Source organism: Brachyhypopomus gauderio, chromosome 1, assembly GCF_052324685.1.
Source record: "Brachyhypopomus gauderio isolate BG-103 chromosome 1, BGAUD_0.2, whole genome shotgun sequence".
Taxonomy (NCBI): domain Eukaryota; kingdom Metazoa; phylum Chordata; class Actinopteri; order Gymnotiformes; family Hypopomidae; genus Brachyhypopomus; species Brachyhypopomus gauderio.
In genome coordinates this window covers 4,750,039-4,777,498 of record NC_135211.1, presented here as the reverse complement: position 1 = coordinate 4,777,498, position 27,460 = coordinate 4,750,039, and the positions used below count along the sequence as shown (strand labels likewise).

Sequence of the window (27,460 nt, the reverse complement as noted above, 5' to 3'; positions counted from 1 at the left end):
GTCCATGACTCTCAGAACTGCTCAGAGCTGACGATATTATTTCAGAATAATAGTTCTACGACTCTATCAGTCTCGGACTGATGGCCTTGGTACCATTTATACCCAGCAATAAAGGAAACACATCACCATCTCATTACTTCCTTATTTTTACTATTACTGAAACATGAAATATGCGGAAGTCATCAAACACGTGGATGGTTCATTGGACATTTACCATAGGTGTCAAGCCTCGCAGCTGTCTGCTTTAAAACAGAAACGCAGTCTGCATCTTTAGCTCCTGAAGTACTGTGCAAATTTCTGAACTCATTGAGCGGAGCTCAAACAATGAGAAGTGAAGATTTTGCATCTATCTTTTGGAATCACGTCATGGTCAGCATTTCTGCAATGGCTTCATCCAGCGTGTTCTTATATTCTTCATGAAGTATCAACACCAGTCCCCCTAGAGATTAAGCCATGATCATTTCTTGAAATTCTCTTCTCTTGGCGGTCTTTGTTCCAGAATTATTCTCATCGCTTAATGTACTAATGCTAATGACTGGTCTGGGCATGCAGTCAAATGCTATTTGTCTGTCCTTCACATCTACACATGCAGTTCTGAACTAATTTTAAAAAGCTACCAGTGCACCAGGAAGGTTTATTTTTGTATTTTCACATGCAGCTCAATGTCAATTAGTGGAGCACAAAGAAAAGGAACAAAGTAACTGTAGTAGTGCAACTACACAGTCCTTGTTGAAATCCGCTGCTCAATATTCGATATTTCTTACTGTCCCTAAAAGCAACAGTAAAACAGCCAGGATCTGGTTCTTCTTGAGTTTAGTAGTGATGGTCATCTTCATCTTGACTTCTTCATCTTGAGTTAAGTATTAATGAGTCCACATTACAGTTTTATTTGTTCAACTTCTGTAAGGTTTGCAGTCATTAAATGCTGGCAGTCACTAACCAAAGGCTCTTCTGACATGTAGGACAACCCTGATCTTTTCTAGACATTCCCAGAGAAGCTCTATGTACGTATTCAAAATTCCCCAGTTGTACTGGACATAAAAAAGCCTTTATCCTGCAAACTCTCCAGGATAAATGCTGCGTCAAGTCTGATTGAGCCTGTGTGCGAACAGGTCACTGTGCGGTGAAGGGCTTGTCAACGTTTCCGTTCCACCAAACATCCGCAAGATGTCCAAGTGGAGAGATGACCAGATTCAAAAGTGTCTTTTCTGCTTGCCTGTCTACTGTGTTCCAATTTGGTATTGTAGATACAAGAGGCCTCGTCTTCCATATTTGTGGCCTGTAAACGAAACACCTCGATTTCTGCTGTGTCCTTTTTGCGTCATGCTGTTCCTCCTCCATCTCCTACACAGACTCCACCCCTCACCTACACCCAACAGACTATTTCCAGCAGAGAGAACGCATCTGACGCAGACATGCTCCTGTCGTGTGCTGCCTGGGAAACGCCCTGGACCTAATTTTCTGAACACTACCCGGAATTCACAGTAAAAATGGCTTAGGTGAATACAATTACAAGCTTTCTTTTACTTTATCAACTTTACTTCCTGACTAAAGTTGAACACACATGGCTGCCATTTTCTTTTAGTTCTTTCTCAAGTCAATTACACATGTCCACTTCAGAAAAATGCCCAACTACATAAACACACAACACTAAGAGCTATAATAGAACAAGGATTTAATTAGGATTTAATCAATGTGTTGACAGAAACTGTAATATAGATTTAGATGTACCATAAAATATCTCACCATTTAACTTTGTCTTTCAGTTTGGGTGGCTGGAAGTTGCTTTTTGTCATCAAGAACAAGGCCCTAGAAATAGAAATTCTCCATTTAGTTCCAACCAAAATAACTCAATAGTCAAAATACAAACCTCTAATCACACACTTCATTATTATATCCATGTTCAGATGTGATCGGTTTGGTTGTGTCCGTCTAACAGTATCCAACAGTACCACACTAAATCGAATCTCCTAACGTTTGAGGAGAAAGCCGTAATTTGATGGACGGAAGCTAGTGAGAGGATAGTAAACTGATGGAGTTAAGGAATGAGGATTCTAATCTCATGAGTTTGGTGGAGGGGCTTCTAATCTCATGAGTTTGGTGGAGGGGGATTCTAATCTCATGAGTTTGGTGGAGGGGGATTCTAATCTCATTGGTTTGGTGGAGGGGGATTCTAATCTCATTGGTTTGGTGGAGGGGGATTCTAATCTCATGAGTTTGGTGGAGGGGGATTCTAATCTCATGAGTTTGGTGGAGGGGGATTCTAATCTCATTGGTTTGGTGGAGGGGGATTCTAATCTCATGAGTTTGGTGGAGGGGGATTCCAATCTCATGAGTTTGGTGGAGGGGACTCTAATCTCATGAATTTGGTGGAGGGGGATTCTAATCTCATGAGTTTGGTGGAGGGGGATTCCAATCTCATGAGTTTGGTGGAGGGGATTCTAATCTCATGAGTTTGGTGGAGGGGGATTCTAATCTCATTGGTTTGGTGGAGGGGGATTCTAATCTCATGAGTTTGGTGGAGGGGGATTCTAATCTCATTGGTTTGGTGGAGGGGGATTCCAATCTCATGAGTTTGGTGGAGGGGATTCTAATCTCATGAGTTTGGTGGAGGGGGATTCTAATCTCATTGGTTTGGTGGAGGGGATTCTAATCTCATGAGTTTGGTGGAGGGGATTCTAATCTCATGAGTTTGGTGGAGGGGGATTCTAATCTCATTGGTTTGGTGGAGGGGGATTCTAATCTCATGAGTTTGGTGGAGGGGGATTCTAATCTCATTGGTTTGGTGGAGGGGGATTCCAATCTCATGAGTTTGGTGGAGGGGATTCTAATCTCATGAGTTTGGTGGAGGGGGATTCTAATCTCATTGGTTTGGTGGAGGGGATTCTAATCTCATGAGTTTGGTGGAGGGGATTCTAATCTCATGAGTTTGGTGGAGGGGGATTCTAATCTCATAAGTTTGGTGGAGGGGATTCTAATCTCATGAGTTTGGTGGAGGGGATTCTAATCTCATGAGTTTGGTGGAGGGGGATTCTAATCTCATAAGTTTGGTGGAGGGGGATTCTAATCTCATGAGTTTGGTGGAGGGGGATTCTAATCTCATTGGTTTGGTGGAGGGGGATTCTAATCTCATTGGTTTGGTGGAGGGGGATTCTATTCTCATTGGTTTGGTGGAGGGGATTCTAATCTTATTGGTTTGGTGGAGGGGGATTCTATTCTCATTGGTTTGGTGGAGGGGGATTCTAATCTCATTGGTTTGGTGGAGGGGGATTCTAATCTCATTGGTTTGGTGGAGGGGGATTCTAATCTCATGAGTTTGGTGGAGGGGGATTCTAATCTCATTGGTTTGGTGGAGGGGGATTCTAATCTCATGAGTTTGGTGGAGGGGGATTCTAATCTCATTGGTTTGGTGGAGGGGGATTCTAATCTCATGAGTTTGGTGGAGGGGGATTCTAATGTCATTGGTTTGGTGGAGGGGGATTCTATTCTCATTGGTTTGGTGGAGGGGATTCTAATCTCATGAGTTTGAGAGGGAATTGTAAACTCTTGAGTTTATGGGAGGGGATTCTAACATCATGGGTTTGGGGGAGGAGATTCTAACCTCATAGGATGCAGCTCGAACATGGGGGGCTGCAGCTCAGCCAGCTCAATGGCAGTGATGCCCACCGCCCAGATATCACACAGGTGATTGTAGCCTCCCTTTCGCTCCACGGCTGCCACTTCTGGTGCCATCCTGCCAAGAACACAATGACCACCAATTTCACTATTACCATCAACATTGGTCCTTCTAAGTCAATCTTTACCTCTATATGTTCAGAATGTCTAATACTGGCACTATTAGATTTTCTGACTTTCCCAAATACATTACTTGTGGAATAACAATTAAAGTTCTTTTATTACACATGTTTTGAAAGCATATTTTAAGTTTTTTCCTGAACACAAGGAAACTAAATAACAGGGAGCTAAATAACACAAAACTAAGCCTAATCATTGCCCAAAGCATTTTGACAATGCATTCTAGATGCATCATCAACAACTAAACATGCTTATAACAAAATTCAACAAAATGGCTTACCAGTAAGGTGTACCAATGAACGATTTCCTCTTGGCTAGAGTTGCTGTGATCTGGGCCGAAACACCAAAGTCAGCTGTTTAAAAAAAGATGGATATCAATAAATCAAAGTTTATTTGTATAGCGCTTTTAACAACTCAAGTTGTCGCAAAGCAGCTTTACAGGGTTTACAAGGTTATCAAGACATCTTCTACGCATCTAACCGCACTTGCGTACGTGTTCCTTCCCTGAGACAGCTACAACTTTGGTTCAGTCAAAGAAATGGCTCAGTGATAATGACATTGTCTGGCATAACATAGAACAGGAAGTTATTTGCATTGAAACATTTAATTTAGGCCCGACATAACCACAGTCTCCAGTCGGCAGAATCAGTGGTTTGAAGGAACAAACACCACTCAATTCACAGACCACCACAAGCCATGGCTTGCCACCACCATTCATTATACCACGCCTGTTCCCACTCAGAGAGACTAATGATGAGCCTTAGTGTCTGCATGTATATTCAGATTACTTGGCAGACACTCTTATCCAGAGCCTAACAGAACTGAACCCTTCATATTGTGCGAGTGTTGCTAGCACTTTGCTCCACTATTTGATCTACAGGAGCAATATGGCAGGACATCCCATTTAGTTGAGCAGCATGGCACTTCAATGAGAGATTTTTTTTATGTTCAAGTTTCGTTATAGTAAACAGCAAAGAGATTACAGATTAGCCATTGTTTGTTCAGCTACTGATTGTGGTCTGCAGTTTATTTATATGACAGACTGGTTTACACTGTATTTCACCCCCTACACTGTATAAACATCCCCACTAGGCCATTAAATATTGGCCATTCCCCAATAACACTGGAAAAAATCTTGACAGTCCAATAAAACGGCCCATTTGAGAACTGTGACAATTACTGATCAAAGTGTTGCATCGGAAAAAATGCATCCGTCATCAAGCCAAGCAGCACTGCAGACTTGCACAATGATACCATAGAGAAGATGTCATGCACGACCAGCCAAATAGCAAAATTTAAACTCATTCATTTTTTATTGCAGCAACACTACACAAAGCAGGACAAACAATTGCGTATGATGTGTATGAAAAAGGTTTGTTATCTTACCTAGCTTGACGTAACCATTATCCGTCAACAAAATATTGGCTCCCTGTTCGTAGTAAAAGAATAAAAAATTAAATTAGTGGCTTTCAACAATATTTACAACATTTATATACAATGCAGGCTGTGCAGTTTCTTAGGTAATATGGATCTTTAAAAACAGGACAGCTTTTTCAATCTTTCAAATTTGATTATTTTTGAGTGTCCAAACTCAACTATGATTTGATATCTACATGAGCATAGAACATGAGTCCATCAAGAAGTCATTTTAAATAAGCTCAAAACATGAACATTTTGGGATTGGTGTGAATGCTGAACTCTGCGTGATTATTCCAAAAGAAAAGCGGAGCTACACTCTATTTTACCTTTATGTCTCGATGCATCTTTCCTTTACTGTGAAGGTAGTACAAACCCTGCAACATTTACAAAAACGAGATATTATGCCAAGATTTCAAAATTGTAACGGTTACTTAACAATATAAAACTGTGATTTATTATAGTTGTCACGAAAGGGGACAAACATAAATAATTCTTATTAGGATATAGGACATGGCATGTTTCTGCTATTAGGATATAGGACATGGCATGTTTCTGCTATTAGGATATAGGACATGGCATGTTTCTGCTGTTATGCCAACTTAACATCAACCTCTTATGGGCAAAGTCTGTGTGAAACACTGACCTGAAGGGTTTCTCGTGATACATAAGCTATCTGCGATTCCGTCAGTGGTCCAGTAACTACAGAGAGAGTATATGTTCATGAGAATTAGACAGACGGCCACATAACACTTTCCTAATCTGGACACTGAAGTTGAGCTCAGTGCTTTAAAATGATGTACAGCCAAACTCACCCACCTCCAGCATGGCAAGATGTGTTGACAAATATGATGTAAATAAAAAGGATAAAAAAACAGCTCACTCGCAATTCCTAAGTGTGAGCTTTATAATCACGTTATCAGGACACTACAGCATGGATTTGGATCAAAATGGGTGTATGAGAAATCAAACCGCACAGCTTATATGGTAAACCATTAAAACCTCAGTCACCATGAGTCTAGCACAATGTTCAAAAGTCCTTTGTTGAACTTCATATGTAACTGGGAGCTACAAACTCAGAAAGATAAATAACCTTTGGGAAAAGACATAGCACCCAACTGCTAAAGAATATGACTGCCACAAAATGTTACAAATCTACCCTACAAAGTTCTTCACATTATGAACATCAAGTTAACAACTCTAATTTATTTCTACAAAACAGCTAATTGCAAAACAGACGGGGAATTAAATATTACCAACTGAGGAGTTGGCCACATTATTGGATGCTTCAGTCACCACGTGGTGCTGATACGGAAATGGATATTCTGATCAGTATTGTATGTGTTGTGTCAATCAGAAAATCGAAGATGTTTCAGAATAAAAACGTTCAGACAACTTCAGTTTTAATTTTCCATTTACATTTGTTGATCATTGTCATGTCACTCTAATGATAGTTTTGCAATAATGTGTTTACAATAAATATGTATTTCAGTTTAATCACACTTATAGCATGAGAGTTCTTAAATCTGATTTTTTTACAGGCAGTGTTCATATTAAGACTGATATGTTGTTTATGACTGATATGCTTTTAAACTGATATGTTGTTAATACAATGTCCATTAGTATTAAAATGACTTGACACTGGAAATATCAAGTCCTTAATCCTGATGGTCCGAAGGTGTTCAACAACCCGATCAGCAAGTCTTCTCTTGGTTTCTCCAATGTAATGTTGATTACATCTCTTGCAAGTAATACAGTAAACAACTCCTGCTGTGGTGATGAGGATGAATGAGTGATAACAACTGATCCTTTTGTGCCAGTAATGTTAGTGGTTGTGTTAATAAATGTACAAGTAGCACATCTAGATCAGTTGCAGGCTACAGTACCACAGTTGGAATCTGAACGGTTAATTAAATCCATTCTTGACGAGCATGTCTTTAATGTCTTTGTCTCGTTTATAAGAGATTAGTGGAGGATCCTTTAAAAGGGATGCAGTCTACATTATCCTGGAGGATCCTGAAGTTTTTAAGTATAATATCAGCCACCGTCTGATGATAAGTCAGCACCAAAGGAATTCTTGTAGTCTCAGTAGATTGTTTACAGGTCAGTGCGTCCACTCTGAATACGTAGAACACAAGCAAAAGCAGCATCCATGACTTCCTTAGGAAAACCACAGTTTTGAAAATGTTCACGCATTTCTTGCATAATTGCTGGAACTCAGGAACTCCTGCACCTCCATGAGATTAGAATTGGGCACATTTCAGATTTCAGATAATCAAACTCAGATTAGAGTTTTTCACATTCAACACAAAATAGTTACGTACTTACTGGTCAAGACCTTCTTGATGGGATGGCACCATTGAGACCAGCCATCCTTTATGCATGGACCTCCATTAAAACCAAGCAACTACAACATGACCACAATGTCAACCCACCAATAACCATGACTCATTCCCATGTACACTAAAGGAGCTGCAGTCCTATCTGTATCGCCCCCTTAATCCTCGTCAATGACAGAAGTAGACCACAGACTAGTAACACACTAGTAATGGTGGTCATAGAAATCTGCGGTCAGCCAAGACTTGCTTGAAACTCTCGGACATCGTGATATTTGTCCCCTGTTCATCAGTTCCCACTGCCAAGAGCGAAAATAATCTGTGCACTTTTCCCTCATCATTGGGAAGAGGCAGATTTTGGACCTCATGCGAGTAGATCCCCACTTCATTTCACCGGACTTTGCAGAGGCAGATACCTCGGTCCATCACTGAGAACAGTTCAATGCAATCAAAAGGAAACTCTTGTATAATCAACAGGAGAGACTCTTGTGGATCCTAGCAACTTTTTTTCTTCACATAGCACAAATGGACAAGAACTTAGACCAGCTCTGGCCGTCGTCCTGCAAGACAACCCGGGAATATATCTGACCCACTGCTGCATTCGTACTCAGTGGCTTTAAGGACCATTCGAAATTCTTGGATAGCCTTTCAGAAAATCTCCTTAACCACAAGCTTGGAGTGACCAGTTTGTTAAACCACTTATCTCAAAAGTGCCTGAACATGCCCAGCTGGTCAAGGCACATGCCCTTTACCAAGTGAATAAACTCCTGTTTAGGAAAGGACATCATGGTGGGATAAGAGACAAAACCACTTCCTAGGTGGATTTCTACCAGCAGTCTGAACCACTGGTTCTTTGTTCTCTTTCATATCTGTTGTGTAAGCTTGAGCACCCCTTAGGCAACACGTCAAAGATCTAAACGATGAAATGCCTGAAATTCGTAGCTGTGTTCCAGCTCAAACAATTGAGAGGGTTTGGAAAATAAGTGTACTTGAATTACTTATGGCATTGTATTGTAGGTATTGCTTACTTCTTTTCTTTTTTATTGCAATGTAACATATGATCTGTTAAGATGCTTGCAGTGTTATATCCTACAAGGACATTTACAGACAAATATGACCTTCTCCAGATGCTGTTATTCTTGAATGTTTAGGTACTGAACCTAAGCGCCGAAACCGGACTGTGATTGGACTGGTGAACTGCAAACAAGAATGGATCCCACCAACCTTGCACCTGCTATGGATGGCATGTAAAATATGTGCTCTGAAGTTTCCACCACATCTCCACCTTCAGACCAAGTGTGTGGGGATGTGGAGGGGGAGGGGAGGGGGGGGGGTCACAATTGCATGACATACAAAGACAACATGAAGGTCAAACCTTTAAAAGATGGGATTCCTTTGTCCAGCTTTCTACCTTATCGTTAATCTAGTGGTTATAGAGAGTGGACCAGCGCATCACCACCTATTATCAGTGTATAACCATCAGTCTTTATTCTGCACCAAGACCCTGTGCGACAAGACAAATTAACTGAAGTTAAACATTTATTATTTTACTATTTGCTAGCAAAAGGTCACAGAGAACTACACTAGCTTTGGACCTCTGCGAGTTTTTCCATCCGAGTCAGCTGCAGTTTTCCAACCATTGAGATGAACCATCGGGTGAACGACAAAAGTATTGACGCACACAGGGCTTCAGAGGGACTTTCATTTCAATGTGTAGGAAGAGAGCACCCTATACACCAAGAACAGTATCACCTATTGCGCGGACTGATAAACACAAAGAACAAACTGAACGCAGTTACAACTACATCTGGGCAGAGCTAGGTTATAACACTCTACATGTTATTTGATAATTTTTATATTTGGTTAGCTGAATGGCAAAGATTTTGTTTAGATAATTACAAGTTATAATAGATAAAGGAAACAGTGCACTGCTTTGATCTTTCTGCATTCTATTTTTAGAGAGAGAGAGAGAGAGAGAAGGTGTTTCCTTTAAGGGACTGTGTTTGCACTCTCTGTCCACTCTTATTACAACTTATCAATGTCACACTCCCTGCCTGTCTGGTTTTCTCACTCACCTTCATCTCTCCCGTCTCACTCCACCTCCTCGCCAGCGTGCATGTGCTAATAATGTCGGAGACACGGCAGCACAGTGCCGCTGTAGCAGTGGGTTGCTAGGAGGCACGTGCTGATAACGTGGGAGGAGGGCCCTGGTGCTATGCTAAAACATTAATGCTAACCCATTAACCTTCGGTAGCAGGGCTGGCCAAAGAAGGGGGGGGGGGGGGGGGGGTGTGTGCTGATAGCTGCTGAGATAACCAGCTGTAACGATCTCGCGGCAAACCAAGCCAAACGTCTCTAAGCAACCGTCGGGACGCGCAAGTATACGCAGACCAGACAGACGTCATGGTGTTTTTCTTTGTAAGGTGTCAGATTTATTTATTGGTGAATGGAGGAGTGGTTCATCAATCTTACCGTGATAAATGTCTTGTAGTGATCCCCCTCCACAGTACTCCATACATATCCACAGTTTGTCCCTCCTAACAAGAGCGACGTTAACAAATAGAGGTTCTGTCAATACTGGACTGAAGAACTACAGACAGTAATGAGCTTTGGCAAATTCTGGAAATACGTTGTGTATTTGTTGAAGAGAAAGGGTGTGGGAGAAGAAAGGACTGGAACCACGTACGGTTAGTGCGGTACTATACCTTAAGTAACTGCCAAAGTAGGCCACAATGTTTGAGTGTTTACAGTCCTTCATCATGGTAATCTCCTGCTGCACCACTGCAAAGTCCTCTCCTGTGGAGAGATGGAGACACTGTCAGACATCTTCGAGCTTAGAGAGGCGGATGTTGAGGGCGAACAGAGGCTGGCTTCAGGCCCTCAGCAGTGAAATTAGTGGCCCAATTTCTGAAGATAAACAGAGTCCTGAAGAACCCCCCCCCCCCCCCTCTCTCTCTCTCTCTCTCTCACACACACACACACACACACACACACACACACACACACACACACACACACACCCTGACAGCTAGTGCAGCTGATGCAATAGGAGCTGACTACTAATAAATTAGAAGCTAATCAGCAAATGCAGAGGGCTTGCAAAAAACAGACCGGAGTCCAAACATTTTTCCAAACTCCATTACTCCAAACTTCTTAACTGCATTAAACATGACAAATAAAAGACTCTGGCAAACATACATACACAAAACATTATCACACACACACACACACACACACACACACACGGTCTCCTTAGCACACGCACATATGCAAAGAGAGACATTACTTCCATACACATGTTCAATAACAGGTGCTCAGCCATTCCATCCTGACTCTCTCACAGACAGACAGACACACACACAAGCACGCACACACACACGCACGCACACACACACGCACACTTTACTTCCGCCCTTCCTCTCTTAGCTAGCTATATTTCTTATTTTATTCTTCTCATCCATCTCCCTTCATTTCTCCATCATCTCTTTCTCATATTACCTATGACTTCATCTTGTGCTGATTATATCTGTGGTGGAGCTGGATTGGGCACCAAAGGCTAAACGCCATCAGCGCAGTCTACAAATGAAGTTCTAATCTTAGATGCTGAATCCTCAACAGTCCAGAAAATGGCTGGTCTCATAAACAACATCCCTCTCTCCCTTCATTCCCGTCTTCTCTCTCTCCAACCTGCCTCTTTTTTTGCTAGCATGTTTACTAAACGAGGGTTATTGAACCAGGGCCCCTGGGCCATGCGTCCTTCTGAGAAGTTGCAGGGCTGGACGGGGCAGTGACACTGGACAAGTGCCGGCTTAGCTTTTGGGCCGAACAAAATCAATCTGAGCTACACTTCACTTCTTTGGTCCAAAATATATATGGCTACTGGGGGTGTCAGCATGTGTGTGTGTGTGTGTGAGGGGGGATGTATAGGGAGAGTGTAAACAACAGAGAGGGAGGACAGACGTCTGTGAGAACAAAGCCACTTTGTTGTCATTTCTTGCTTAATGATGGGAACTGCCGGCTCATTAAAAGTTGTTTTGTGTTTATTTATTTATTTTTCTTGCAGTATATATCTTTTTTCTCCTGATGTTGTCTCTGTCTGTGAATTCAGATTGCTCTCGTCGTGGTCACAGAATCACAGAGAAAAAGATTTTGACTTACATAACACCAAACAAGCCCTCTCCTTACACACCAATGAGGCACTATTAATGCTCCGTTCATCGGTTGGTGGACAAAACATGTCTGTCTAGTATATTTGTTTCCAGCACGTTGTCCTCTGACCTCCAGAGAGACACTGTTGTGTGTCCTTCCATACATATAGTTCAAGCCAGCTGAGAAGCCCACTCTAACAACACGGCTGCCAACTAGCTATTGACCAACACCAACTAAATAAGTCAATGCAACTGCTAGCTTTAAGTGCCAGGAACACAAACCGGATCTCATGGGTCACACCATGCCGCCTGGTAAAAACACAGACTTTAGAGCTGCAGTGATAAACTACCCATAATGCTTCACTCAAGACCAAACTGCTGATCCTCGGTGGATTGGGTCCTTTAGGATGTAAATGAGCTGCCGGTCCCTGAGGAGTGTTGAGTCACTGTGGCTGGGTCATGTGACCTGCATTTCCTGCCAGTCTCACTCTCAGGTGACACTGTGGCATTTCTCTCCACAAAGGAGCACATCAGGAGCTGAGAGACAGCCAGCGTAAAGAACGAGACTGGGGTACAGATTAGGTATTGCCCCAGAACTTGAGCTGAGAAACATATGATGTTTAATAGTCAATCATCTAGCAAAATTATAAAAGCTGAATATAAGAAAACGTTCCAGATTCAAGTTCCATCCATCCATCCGTTTTCATCTGCTTTATCCGGGTTCGGGTCGCGGGGGCAATAGCCTAAGGAAAGAGGCCCAGGTTTCCCTCTCTCCAGCGTGCCCTGGGTCTTCCCTGGGGTCTCCTCCCTGTTGGACATGCCCAGATCGCCTCCCTAGGGACCATAGGGAAGAGTCGGAACGTAGATTGACCAGTAAATGGAGAGCTTTGCCTTTTGGCTCAGCTCTCTCTTCACCATAACGGTACAACGTCCGCAATACTGCAGCCACAGCACCCATCTGCCTGTCAATCTCTCGTTCCATCCTTTCCTCACTCGTGAACAAGAACCCGAGATACTTGAACTCCTCCACTTGAGGCAAGGACTCACTCCCAACCCAGAGAGGGCAATCCAGCCTTGTCCAACAGTACCATGGTCTCAGTTTTAGAGGTGCTGATTCTCATCACGGCCGTCTCACACTCGGCTACAAAATGATGCAGCGAGAGCTGCAAGTCCTGACCCGATGATGCCAACAGGAACATATCATCCGCGGAATCCTGAGGCCACCAAACCGAACCCCCTCCACCACTTGACTACGTTGAGATATTCTGTCCATAAAAGTTATGAACAGAATTGGTGACAAAGGGCAGCCCTGGCGGAGTCCAACTCCCACTGGGAACCAGTCTGACTTACTGCTGGCCATGTGAACCAAGCTCCTGCTCCGTTTGTACAGGGACTGGACCCCGTAGCAGCGGGCCACATACCCTATAACCCCAGAGAAGTCCCTGAGGGACACAATCGAATGCCTCACAAGGGTGAAAAGCTGGTCCAGTGTTCCATGACCAGGACAGAACCCACATTGTTCCTCTTGTAACTAAGATTCGACTATTGACCAGACTTTCTTCTCCAGTACCCTGTACATAGACCTTACCGGGAAGTCTGAGGAGTGTGATCCCCCGATAGTTGGAGCACCACCCCCATTTGCCAGTCCAGAGGCACTGCCCCCGATGTACACGCAATGTTGCAAAGACGTGTCAGCCAGGACAGGCCCACAACATCCAGAGCCTTAAGGAACTCGGGGCGGATCTCATCCACCCCCGGAGTCTTGCTGTCCAAGGAGATTCACAACTACCCTGCTCACCTCAGCCCGAGTGATGGGCAAACCCCCGTCGGAGTCCCCCAGCTCTGCTTCCTCTATGGAAGATGTGATGGTGGTTGAGAAGATCCTCGAAGTATTCCTTCCACCGCTTAATGACATCCCCAGTCGAGGTCAGCAGATCCCCAGCCCCACTGCATACAGTGTTGCCAGAATCTTCTCAGAGCCAATCAAAAGTCACTTTCCATGGTCTCACCGAACTCAAGGTCGGTCTCAGATTCAAGTTCATAACTAAAAATACATCAACTTCATTGGAATATCTAGTCAAATTTACTTAAGACCAGATGGCTAAGTAATCTGGTTGTAAGGTTGTAATCACTTCAACTGTGAAGTGTTGCATAGCTAACAGTGTTTAGCGAATGGGAAATTATACAGATGTTGTTAAAGCTCAGCTTGACTGGCTCTAATATAAAGGTGTGATCTTGAACTATGTATGAGTCACTGGGGAATAAGTAGAATCTAGAGGGGGGAAGAAATATTACAATAGCCAGACTAAACGGTGTCTAATTTCCCTGCTCTGTTGTAAAAGCATATCCGGTCCCAGTGTGGGGCTTAGAGAAGGTGTACAAACATCTAAACCCAAAATGAGCGATGGCCCATAAAGCACAGCGAGATCCTGAATTACAGTGTCTCCAATTATAACCATCGCTCTGATATGTGCTGAAGCCAATCAGCAGAAAGCATCTGTCAAAATACGGCAGAGACGGAGGGAATGAGAGGAAAAACTGAGATGGGTCTGGACGTGACAGTAACAGAACTGGGTCTGAGCTGAGGACGTGTCTCCCCCAATATTTCCTGCTCACACCGGGCATATAATACGTTAGGTTGGGTGGTGCGAGCGGTGTCCTCTCCCAAAGATTAAATGAAACTTACGTCACCAGCAGACCAGCAGACTGAAATGCACACAAACTGGCCCAATCATAACAGAGGGCACTGCTGAATTTAATAATCCCTGAGAATGCTGCTGGGATTAAAAAAACAACACTAATACTGCAAGACTTCTAATAAATAGAAAGAAGACTGCTGCTGTTTATATTCAGAGGGAATATTGCTGTGACTGGGAAAATTTTAGAATTTGTGATTTACAGAAAAACACTGCAACATTTAATAAACACATTATCATCATTAAATGCAATTAACTGTGACTAAAGTTGCAAAAATTATACGGTTCTTGCAATCGCTGCATCCTCCATCCTGCACCCAGATTTTCTTCAAAGGCCCAAAACATCCCTCCCAAAAACGCTTAAGCTGTTGGTATTCTTCCAGACGCCAAGACTGTAAGGTGTGTGAAAAGACGACACCGCCATTGCGATCTTATACACAGCTCTGTGATTTCATTTTGCCCCTCGTGTACCACCATGAAAACTTCATGCTAATTTTCCGACACCCACTCCTTAAAGTCATTCATCTTTGAACAAACTAACATGCCTCTTTTTTCCACAACAACCAATCAAAGGCTCAGTTACGTAGGGCGTTTGCCTGTAGAGTTTGTCCATCAAAACCTTGGGGTGAGGTGTGTGGTTGTTCGATTTCTCCACAACAAAAACAATTTTTCACATCTATATGAATCACACTGAAGACGTTTGTGCTCTGTGAGCCCTTTAAAGCTCTACACACAAATGCAAAGTAATTGCCAGAAGGCCACACCACCACCTTGGACAGACATTTCCTCTTTGGTCAATACAGCGGGACAGTGTTAAATTTTTTAGTTGCTGACTACAGATCCGCCACAGTCACCACAACATTTCCTTTCCTTCAGAGCAACTATATTAGTGATAGCTTTCAGGATGTTATCAACAATTTAAAGGGTTATTTTGTTCCCTTCTTTAAAACAATATAAAAATTAAATAATTGGCTTACAGCGGTAATAAAGAACATTGCTTAGATTAAACTGGAAGAACATTTTTGCAATTACAATTAAATATTAAATTAAATTAAATATTCCTTAGGTTAAATTGTAAAACTAATCACATACTCTCAGCATCTAAGGTTTCCTGCGAGTTCACAATTAGGGGTGGAGACGCCTGGAGTCTCATCTACTCCGGGCTTTGTAGTCGGCATGAAGCTGGACTCTCTGGTAACTGTGGCAGAGAGGAGGACTTTGAGCAAACTGCTGGACATTATGGATGATGCCAGTCGCCCTCTGCACACTGTCATAAGTCAGTAGAGAAGCCTGTTCAGAGACAGACTGCTCCTTCTTAAGTCCAGGACCAACAGACTGAAAGAATCTTCAGAATCATTGTCCCTCATGCCCTCACGCCAGACTGTACAACTCCTCTCTGGTGGTTAGGAGGGGTAGCAGGGTAATAGGACAGTAACATACAACCAACCAGTTAATACAACCTGGACCACCAAAACACAACAAAACAGGACAAACATCCAATAATGATGTGCAATAACTTTATTCACTTATACTCTCATATATAGTTATATTCTGTTTATATTGTAAAATATAAACACACACACACACACACACACACACACACACACACACACACACACACACACACACACACACGCACGCACGCACACATTATACATCCCCTGTTTCCTAATGTATTCTTTCTATTACTATTTTATTACCTTCCTCATGGAGGAAACCTGAAGGAAACCTCCTAAAGGGATCAATAAAGTACAAATCAATCGATCAATCAACTAATCAAAGCCACAAAGAGGCCCATATTTACTTCCATTGGACATCAAATTAAAATTTTAGGAAAATCCGCAATTGCCATTTCATGTTTATGTTTCTCCGAACATGTTCTGTAAGCATGATTAGTGACTAGTCTGAGCGTCTGGTGTTAAAAAATGATGTTGGGAGTATTTATGGTATGGTGGTTAAGACCAGTGAGCAAGAGCACAGGAGGTACGGTTTCTCTGTACCAAAGCGATTAACAAGATTACGATATACTTGATCATATATTATGAGAAAGTGAATTTTGCCTACAGATTTGTAATTCAGCTAACCAGCCCGTGCTTATTTGGCTGAATGAACTCTTCATCGGGGGGAAAAAACAACAACAAAAATGATTTCTGTAGGATGTTGGAGAGACACAGACGTTGTGTAATGCTGAAACTGGTGAACCAATCGGACCAATACGCTTCTGAGACAGTCCTAATGAAATGCTACAAGTAGGTCTGCTGTCTGTGTTACCACAGTCTGACATTACAATGCCCACACAGATATATTGATTTTTCCATTTCTGGTGATTCAGTATTTAATTCTTATCTAGATGGTGCTGGAGGTTAAAGGTTTGTGCTGGGCTATACACGAGACACGCAGTTCCGCACAGACACCGCGGCCCTGGAGCGGCTGCACGAAACTGCTCGATTTCTCGGGGCTATCCGAATCAAATTCCATTACTCTACATGGACACAGTCAGCTCCACATACCACAGCACACAGACAAGCCAGGAATATGTTTACATACCACACACAAACAGCTAAAGGCAAATCCCTCTGCTCACAAAGTACAAAACAGAGGTACATTTCATCGCATTCAGCTGAAGATAAACAGATTGTGATGAAGTCTATCCTTGCAAAAGTATTTAATCCCCTTAAAAGGCTTGAGATCAGTGTGGACTTGTTTTGTGTTGTGTCATGCAACAAGGACACAACTGCTTTACAACTGGCCTCCACTAACAAATTATCTGAAAGGTTCATCAGGTCTGGAATAAAGATCCTCTTAACCGATCACTCAGACTGTAAATCTGACTGAAAACTGCGAAAAAGACCAAAGAGCATTCTGAGAACATTAAAGATGCTTATGTACCATGCAAAAGATAGGAGAACGCTTGAAAATAATATCTAATTGTTTGCATATCCAGTGAGCACTGCTGGATCAATCTTGAGGAAATGGAAGCTGCATGATCCAGGCAGTGCCGAGACAAGGTCATCGCTCAAACCTGGAGTGAGACGGGGACTTGTGATGAGAAACCACACCAGATCCAGCGATTGCTCTGAAAGAGCTCCGAGGTTCAATGACCAAAGCCGAAACGAACGCGCTCCGATCAGCGACACTCGTTTGCCAGGGACTGCACGAGTAGATAATTAGCGAACGCGTCCTAAACGTAGAATGTTGGGCCACAAACGGTGGTTGTCGGTATATGAGGGGTGTGCGACGGTCGCTGGCTCACTGGCAGAACACGAAGGTTGTGCAGGTGTTGGTATGTGTTCACGGTGTAGGTGAGAGATTCTGTGACTATAAATACACCAAAGAAAGAAACTGCTGCTGATTGGCTGAAAATGTGGCGACAGCTGTGTGCAAGCGTTAAACAGACAGACGCAGACACACAGTTTTACAGCACGATCGTGTTTACAGGACACCTCTGAAGTGCGATTGTGAACGGACCGTGATTTAGACACGGCTGACCACTCACTGTGGCTACTAGTGAGTACTAGCGTTCGCAAACGCACACATACCACATACGCTCCTTAACACCAGTGGATTCAGGTGACACAACTATAATACACACCCACACTCAGCACCCCATTCCTTTCCACTTATCCACTACACACACACACACACACACACACACACACACACACACGCGTGCACCAATACACACCTCCGAGGACACTCAGCCAGACGCTGACACTACAGCTGGTGACATTTCTGAGACCTCCAAGCACATACATTATATATGAGCAGCTACTGGGGCTGCAGTACTGTACACACACACACACACACACACACACACACACACACACACACACACACACACACACACACCAAGTCAAACTTCTTTTCAGCTGAATTACCAGACTAATTAATTAATAAAAAATTTATTTAACAGTGTGTTTTAATTAAAGATTAACAGTGTTTGATTCTCCACTGTAAATCCTCATTAGAGCCATATGCCCTGCCTACAAGATGCAGTTAATCTTGCAGGAAGGGGGTAGAGGTGAGCTCTGGATCACACTCGTTGGTCTTTCCATGAGTCACCGTCACAGCACTTTTCACACGCCTGCTCCTGGCGCGCCCAGCCTCTAACCGGCGTGGCGGACCACAGAGGGCATGAGCACAGGCGCCCTCGCTGAAGACCTTGTGAAAAAGGCAGCCCGAGTCTCACACGTGCGGGGGCGCGGGCATCCGCCATTACACGTGCACACACAGGGACATTAGTTATACACGCATGAGAAACCGGGATTTCAAATCACTGAATTCCTCTAAAGAATTAAGAGAATTAAAGACACGCACACAGAAACACACACACACACATACACACTTTCTCCAGTGCTAGCTCTCTCTTTGTTGTAAAAGCCTTTAGATTTTTAAATTTCAGTATTCTGCCTTCACAGCCAGATGAAGGAACCCAGGGAGTTGAACACACTAAAACAGCACAGTGTCCTCGGAGATTAAACACACCAGCACATTATCCCGCTTCTCCTTTTGATGAGGGACTGTATTTCATGGTATTGGCAAAGGACTTTGCAACAGTTTGCAGACGTGGGTTTAGCTTAAAGTACTTTAACAAATACGACGATTATCTCATTCATGTCATAAAGTGTACAGCATAATTAACTCCACAGTACTTCATATAGAACAAACCACAATATGATCGTAGCTACTTGTTCAGTGGCTACAGGTTAGAGGGTTGTCTGCTGACCTGCCCCTCTCACTCAGAGCTCTGTTACTGGTCATCGGTAAATGTATATTTCCTTTCCAAAAACAAAGCCAGGGCCAGGCTGGTCGTGCCCCAACACCACTCACAGACTGGTCGTGCCCCAACACCACTCACAGACTGGTCGTTCCCCAACACCACTCACAGACTGGTCGTTCCCCAACACCACTCACAGACTGGTCGTTCCCCAACACCACTCACAGACTGGTCGTGCCCCAACACCACTCACAGACTGGTCGTTCCCCAACACCACTCACAGACTGGTCGTTCCCCAACACCACTCACAGACTGGTCGTTCCCCAACACCACTCTCAGACTGGTCGTTCCCCAACACCACTCTCAGACTGGTCGTTCCCCAACACCACTCACAGACTGGTCGTTCCCCAACACCACTCACAGACTGGTCGTTCCCCAACACCACTCACAGACTGGTCGTTCCCCAACACCACTCACAGACTGGTCGTGCCCCAACACCACTCACAGACTGGTCGTTCCCCAACACCACTCTCAGACTGGTCGTTCCCCAACACCACTCACAGACTGGTCGTGCCCCAACACCACTCACAGACTGGTCGTGCCCCAACACCACTCACAGACTGGTAGTGCCCCAACACCACTCACAGACTGGTCGTTCCTCAACACCACTCACAGACTGGTCGTTCCTCAACACCACTCACAGACTGGTCGTGCCCCAACACCACTCACAGACTGGTAGTGCCCCAACACCACTCACAGACTGGTCGTTCCTCAACACCACTTAAACAGACTGGTCAATCCCCAACACCACTTAAACAGACTGGTCGTTCCTCAACACCACTCACAGACTGGTCGTTCCCCAACACCACTCACAGACTGGTCGTTCCCCAACACCACTCACAGACTGGTCGTGCCCCAACACCACTCACAGACTGGTCGTTCCCCAACACCACTCACAGACTGGTCGTGCCCCAACACCACTCACAGACTGGTCGTTCCCCAACACCACTCACAGGCTGGAGTGACTATGAATCACTTCTATGGCTCATCTTGATCTCTGGGTTAGTAAAGCATACAGTTCTGTACGTTGTTGTGGAGACGCTGGAGTCACTGATGCTGGGCTGTGGGTGTTGAGGTGGTTGGGTACCACGAAGCTGACTCAACTTTGGGGTTCCCATCAGCCATTAAGCATAGTCTATCAGCATGAAATATTACAATGTTTTAGCTGTGTTTATTGATGCTTTGATATTGCTGTGCGCTTGGTAAACAATGTAAATGGCGACTTTTGGTTTTGTGAAGGGATGGTTCCCTTCAAAAAAAAAAAAATTCAAATTCATTCCACTAAACAACACTACTGAATGTGGTCACACCTACCTCAGGCATGACCCTGCATGAACCCTGCTCAGAGCGAAGGGTCATCATCATCCTCAACAACCCAAACACACATCATCCTCTCAGGCGAACAGAGTTGCTAGACAGCAGGACTCAGGACACGAGGCCCAGCGGGAACCACATAGGGTTTACTGTGCTTCCTCACCCGCTAACCACACCCAAACACACACCTACACACAAACACACACACACACACACACACACAAACAAACACACACACACACACACACACACACACAGACAAAAACACACACACACAAACAAAAACACACACACACAAACAAAAACACACACACACACACAAACAAAAACACACACACACAAACAAAAACACACACGCACACACACACACACACACAAACACACACACACCCAAACACACACCTACACACAAAAACGCACACACACACACACGCGCACACAAACACACACGCGCACACAAACACACGCACACACACAAACACACGCACACACACAAACACACGCACACACCCAAACACACACCTACACCTACACACAAAAACACACCTACACACAAACACACACACACACACACACACACACACACACACACACACACACACACACACACGCGCACACACACACGCACACACAGAGACACAGACACACACACAGACACACACACAGACACACACAGACACACACACAGACTGCAGCACTTTGTGCATCTACATGCAGACATCCAGACAACCCCCCATAGAGAGTGCGGTCTTAACGAGGGCAGCTCAAAGCCGTGCGCTGGCGCCCACAGCGTCGGTCCCGGGCTCAAACGAGCACGCTGTTTCTCTCCTTTCACTTTGAACGGGGCAGTTTGCTGAGCCTCTTGCCCCCTCTCCCTCCCCCCTCCAGGATCGCCGCGCGGTCGCGGGACGAATTCGGGAGATAGATGCAGCGCAAATGCACTAATTAGTCCAAAAATGTCGTGTCAACTGATTTCTTATGATTCCAATAAGGCTGGGGTCTTAACTGAGGTTAAAAGTGTGGGGAGGAAACAGAAGCTCATTATTAAGAGTTTGTTCATCTTGGTGGCACAGAAGCTACATTTTGTAAAAGGCCAGTTGTGCTGAAGGACATTTATCAGTGCAGCATCCACACACACACACACACAGTTTGTTTATATAAGATTCTGTGAATAGCAGACAGGTAGTGGTCTCCTCCATTCTTGAGCAGTGGCATCACACAGGTCTAAATTTAGGTCAAAACAACTAAGGTCGTGTTTTGGGTGCAGTTAGGAAAGACAGGGAAAAAAAAGGAACAAATAAAACATCATACCTATATGAAGTGAATGGAAGAAAGGAATCATGGGTAATCTTCTGAAATATAATTAAGACTTTCTCCAAGCTTGCACCAGCCTTGCCCTGTGGGGTTGGCGGGAGAAAGCCAGTATTCCAGCTATTTCATCAGGAACAGTGGAGCCCTGAGTTGTCTCTTAAACACACCGCAGCCAATCAAATTCCACTCCCTTTGATCCAAGAGTGATCTCACTGAAGAACTCACCACCGCTGCACTTTCGGAGAAGGCATCAGCTACACGCTACGCCACATTATTTGGGGCCGAGAACTACGGGGACTAAGCAGGGCCGACAACCGCGGCGTAATCGCCCGTTAGACGACAGCTGTTACGCTCCCGTTTATTTATCGTTCTTCGTATCATTAGGTTTGATGAGAGCAAATGACTCCCCAGCCGCGGCAGGATGATCTGCGCTTCCGGGGAAAAAATCTCATACCCGAGCCCGGCCACAAACCCAGTCTGTCGCTTGAATCTCTCCTCTGATGTTACCGTGCAGGTTTACAGATGGAAATGCACGCACACATGCGCATCTCCAGAAAAGCTCGTTCGGTACTGTAGGAATGTGGTGGAAACGGTGGCTGTAAGAGAGTGGTTGTTCTTAGCCCACTCCTCACTCTGTAGGGATGAAGGGGACTGAAGCCACGGGCGTGTCTGACGTGCAGGTTCCGTGCCACCCCACACGTGCGCCGGTGTAGCAGACCGCGCTTCACCAAGACTCCCAGGGAAGGACGCTGGAGGCGTTCCGTCTTCCCGCAACCTCCAGGAACACCGCCCGCCCTCGGTAATTTCGCAGCGGCGGGCGAACAAATGCCGCAGCGGCGGACGAAGATTAGCGATGCGCTCCGGCAGCTCGGAACGCCAGATCCGTCGCTTTGGAAGCTCCTGGCGCCGAGCGGCCGGGCCGACGCAGGGGAGGCTGCCCGAGACTCCGACCGTTTCTTCTCCACTCTGCTTTGAATCAAAAGGCCTCTGACTTGCAAGCGCTGACAAGACCCATGACAGACGGCCTTGATCAGCAAGTGACATCTCCAGTGCAAACCCCCGGCGCCGGGGCTCTGATTTTCCCCAGGCCTACGTACTGCGCTACGGGGAGAAACCTACTGATCCACTGCAGTGGCAATGAAAAACACTTATGACCTTTCTCAGAGGTTTCGGGCAGTACTGTCAGAGGGGAGTGGGGGTTGTAAGTTATTCATATCATCTATGTCATTCTAATCACAGTTTCGCAGCCCTGTAAACAAACCAACGAAAAAAACAGACAGGAGCCTTACGGCACGCCCGTAGAAACCTGCAAGGGGATTTTGACGGACTCTGGCGGCAAGCATGGCAGTGTGCTCAGGAGTGCAGGTCAGGCCATGCACCGCGAGCATTTGCATTTAGCATTAAAGGGGAAGAGGTCAAAAGAAGCAGAGGCTGCCAGAATCTCAATCAGGTGCCTTAAAGGGACGGTGTGATTTTGAGTTTGAAGACTAACGGTTTTCTGAAGCTCGAGCAAAGATAGATCGTTTACAATGTACAAGGGCACAGGAAACCACAAAAAACAGAAACAAAAAGAAAATGTGTATTCGAGCAAGACCTTTCACCCAATATTGTAGTCTCCACAAGAAAAACAAAACCAATCAATCGCTCACCAAAACATACACTGAAAATAAATTCCTTGTGTTTCATGTCAAAATTCTTTTGTATTCTCATCTCAAATTTCTCAGACATTTGTTCAAAGTCAGGTTATGAATGTCAGTAGCAACCCAAATTGTTATGTGTCAAGGGAATATTTCATAGCCCTACTTTGTGTAACCCCCATTAATGTTATCCACCTCGTCTCATTAATGGTTATCCACGTGTGTCTGCACCTCTGTGAACTGCACCTCACTAGTGGTAGGATGATGGCAATTCTTGATTAAGATTTTACTTTTATTTATTAACCTCCATAGTCAACTAGTGTCCTTACTGATAGCTTAATAACTGCAGCATTAATTTTGTACATGCTGATTAATTTCTGGGTTAAGGGTTGTAGTACCCAATATTATAATAAATTCCCAATAATGCAATAAAGCATTACATTATTGTCATGGTTCGCTGGTCCCACCCGAAGAGGCTTCAGCACACACACCCTCTTCCACTCACTCCCACACACACCCTCTTCCACTCACTCCTACACACACACACACACACACTCACTCCGACCCAAAAGCACCGCCCTGTTCCTGATCTAATTTATTAGCTCATTCTTTTCCCCCTCTCCCAGTCACTATTAAGACCCACAGGTTCCTGTGGACACATTGGTTATGCAACAACAGTCTCCAAGCTGCCCGAATTTGTTCACCGCACTATTATTTCAGACTACCTAGACCTCATTACGCTGCACTGCCAGCCTTTTGCTTTTCTGTGTTTTTAAAGTCTTAATAGATATTAAAGACTTTTGTGTGTTGAAAGACTTTTCACCAACCACCTCACCTTTCACACCATCTTCACCACCATTCTTACAATTACTGGAAAAAAAGTCACTGTATTACATTTTTGGCTTTGATTACTTATTAATGAGTAAATAATATGATATAATAATAATATATTATTATTAATAGAAAATGCACTAGCATGTTTGATGATGTTGATAGAACATTTCTATCAATAACCTGTTTATCAATAACTATAAACACTTCTTCTTAAGGACCGTAGTGAGCTGTACTGTACCTCACCAGTGACTGTAGTGAGCTGTACTGTACCTCACCAGTGGCTGTAGTGAGCTGTACTGTACCTCACCAGTGGCTGTAGTGCGCTGTACTGTACCTCACCAGTGACCGTAGTGAGCTGTACTGTACCTCACCAGTGACTGTAGTGAGCTGTACTGTACCTCACCAGTGACTGTAGTGAGCTGTACTGTACCTCACCAGTGACTGTAGTGAGCTGTACTGTACCTCACCAGTGACCGTAGTGAGCTGTACTATACCTCACCAGTGACTGTAGTGAGCTGTACTGTACCTCACCAGTGACTGTAGTGAACTGTACTGTACCTCACCAGTGACTGTAGTGACTTTCGACCTACATTTGACACTTCTCTCAAATTCCCCACTCACTATAAGCGGATGTTGCGATACATCACGAGGAAAAGGTCTGCATCTCAAATCACCGAAACAAAAGTAAGAAATAAGGGTAAACTAAAATCTATTTGTTATCTAGGGTTAGTGTGACAGTACGAGATGGAAATTACTCATGTCGGTTGTTGAATAAATAGTGTGTGAATAGTCATTTTTTTGTATTTTCTGTCAGAAACAGTATCGAAAAAAATATTGTTTTGGTACTGATAAAGAACTGAAAGTAACCTATGGTTATCAAACTCTTTCAAATGAACATACTCAGCCCTGTCAGAGACTGTACTGTAGTGTAGTGGTGTGGCAGCTAGGAAGCAGACTGGTGGTGTCTTGTGTGGCTGGTGGTGGAGAAGAAAGAGATAACTCACCAGGCTCCAACTTGATCACCTTGATGGCAGCCAACTCCCCAGTACTGACATTTCGAGCCTGAAAGAAAAGAACAACCACCCATCAAGAACCATTATATAAACACACACACACACACACACACACACACACACACACACACACACACACACACACACACACACACACACACACACACACACACACCCAACCACCACACAGAGACCCAACACACAGAGACCCAACACACAGGGAGCCATACATATTATTTCTCCGCTCAGATGAAATATTAAATATTCAACCTTTTTGTAAAAACAACTGCTTATAAATAAACAACTGTCTTATAAATCAACAAAAAGCTGAGATGCTGAAAACATCTTGGGTATCTAATTAAAAACCTGAACATCACATGAATTATGATCGTGTTCATCAAAAATGGACAAGAGCACAAGATGAAAATAGATGTGATTAAATTTTCTGTGATAAAGCAGTGTCCAACTTCTCTTTATTCTCCTAGCAACAGCACAGCCAAGCACACATGCTTGAAAGGGAGGGTAGGGTTAATAATGTGGGCTCCAGAAACGGGGTATCAGGGGTAGTAATGTGTGCTCCAGTAAAGGGAGGTTGGGGTAATAATGTGTGCTCTAGTAAAGGGAGGTTGGGGTAATAATGTGTACTCTAGTAAAGGGAGGTTGGGGTAATAATGTGTGCTCTAGTAAAGGGAGGTTGGGGTAGTAATGTGTACTCTAGTAAAGGGAGGTTGGGGTAATAATGTGTGCTCTAGTAAAGGGAGGTTGGGGTAATAATGTGTGCTCTAGTAAAGGGAGGTTGGGGTAATAATGTGTGCTCTAGTAAAGGGAGGTTGGGGTAATAATGTGTGCTCTAGTAAAGGGAGGTTGGGGTAATAATGTGTGCTCTAGTAAAGGGAGGTTGGGGTAATAATGTGTACTCTAGTAAAGGGAGGTTGGGGTAATAATGTGTGCTCTAGTAAAGGGAGGTTGGGGTAATAATGTGTGCTCTAGTAAAGGGAGGTTGGGGTAATAATGTGTACTCTAGTAAAGGGAGGTTGGGGTAATAATGTGTGCTCCAGTAAAGGGAGGTTGGGGTAATAATGTGTGCTCCAGTAAAGGGAGGTTGGGGTAATAATGTGTGCTCTAGTAAAGGGAGGTTGGGGTAATAATGTGTGCTCTAGTAGAGGGAGGTTGGGGTAATAATGTGTGCTCTAGTAAAGGGAGGTTGGGGTAATAATGTGTGCTCTAGTAAAGGGAGGTTGGGGTAATAATGTGTACTCTAGTAGAGGGAGGTTGGGGTAATAATGTGTGCTCTAGTAAAGGGAGGTTGGGGTAATAATGTGTGCTCTAGTAAAGGGAGGTTGGGGTAATAATGTGTGCTCTAGTAAAGGGAGGTTGGGGTAATAATGTGTGCTCTAGTAAAGGGAGGTTGGGGTAATAATGTGTGCTCTAGTAGAGGGAGGTTGGGGTAATAATGTGTGCTCTAGTAAAGGGAGGTTGGGGTAATAATGTGTGCTCTAGTAAAGGGAGGTTGGGGTAATAATGTGTGCTCTAGTAAAGGGAGGTTGGGGTAATAATGTGTGCTCTAGTAAAGGGAGGTTGGGGTAATAATGTGTGCTCTAGTAGAGGGAGGTTGGGGTAATAATGTGTGCTCTAGTAAAGGGAGGTTGGGGTAATAATGTGTGCTCTAGTAAAGGGAGGTTGGGGTAATAATGTGTGCTCTAGTAAAGGGAGGTTGGGGTAATAATGTGTACTCTAGTAAAGGGAGGTTGGGGTAATAATGTGTGCTCTAGTAGAGGGAGATTGGGGTAATAATGTGTGCTCTAGTAAAGGGAGGTTGGGGTAATAATGTGTGCTCTAGTAAAGGGAGGTTGGGGTAATAATGTGTGCTCTAGTAAAGGGAGGTTGGGGTAATAATGTGTGCTCTAGTAAAGGGAGGTTGGGTTAATAATGTGTGCTCTAGTAAAGGGAGGTTGGGGTAATAATGTGTGCTCTAGTAAAGGGAGGTTGGGGTAATAATGTGTGCTCTAGTAAAGGGAGGTTGGGTTAATAATGTGTGCTCTAGTAAAGGGAGGTTGGGGTAATAATGTGTGCTCCAGTAAAGGGAGGTTGGGGTAATAATGTGTGCTCTAGTAAAGGGAGGTTGGGGTAATAATGTGTGCTCTAGTAAAGGGAGGTTGGGGTAATAATGTGTGCTCCAGTAA

General features: G+C 44.2%; 1 protein-coding gene across 6 annotated transcripts in view; it reads right to left on the bottom strand.

Annotated features, from left to right (window-relative positions):
• The window catches only part of map4k3a (mitogen-activated protein kinase kinase kinase kinase 3a), a 95,692-nt gene that overhangs the window by 46,318 nt on the left and 21,914 nt on the right, over window positions 1-27,460 (bottom strand). For all 6 annotated transcript variants that reach the window (XM_077015634.1, XM_077015198.1, XM_077015287.1 and 3 more), the window contains exons 2-10: window positions 25,269-25,326; window positions 10,253-10,343; window positions 10,020-10,084; window positions 5,858-5,913; window positions 5,541-5,588; window positions 5,182-5,224; window positions 4,076-4,148; window positions 3,602-3,733; window positions 1,747-1,809 (exon numbers count right to left, since the gene is read on the bottom strand). In XM_077015634.1, coding sequence (XP_076871749.1) covers window positions 1,747-1,809; window positions 3,602-3,733; window positions 4,076-4,148; window positions 5,182-5,224; window positions 5,541-5,588; window positions 5,858-5,913; window positions 10,020-10,084; window positions 10,253-10,343; window positions 25,269-25,326 — 629 coding nt within the window. The remainder of the gene's footprint in view (window positions 1-1,746; window positions 1,810-3,601; window positions 3,734-4,075; window positions 4,149-5,181; window positions 5,225-5,540; window positions 5,589-5,857; window positions 5,914-10,019; window positions 10,085-10,252; window positions 10,344-25,268; window positions 25,327-27,460) is intronic.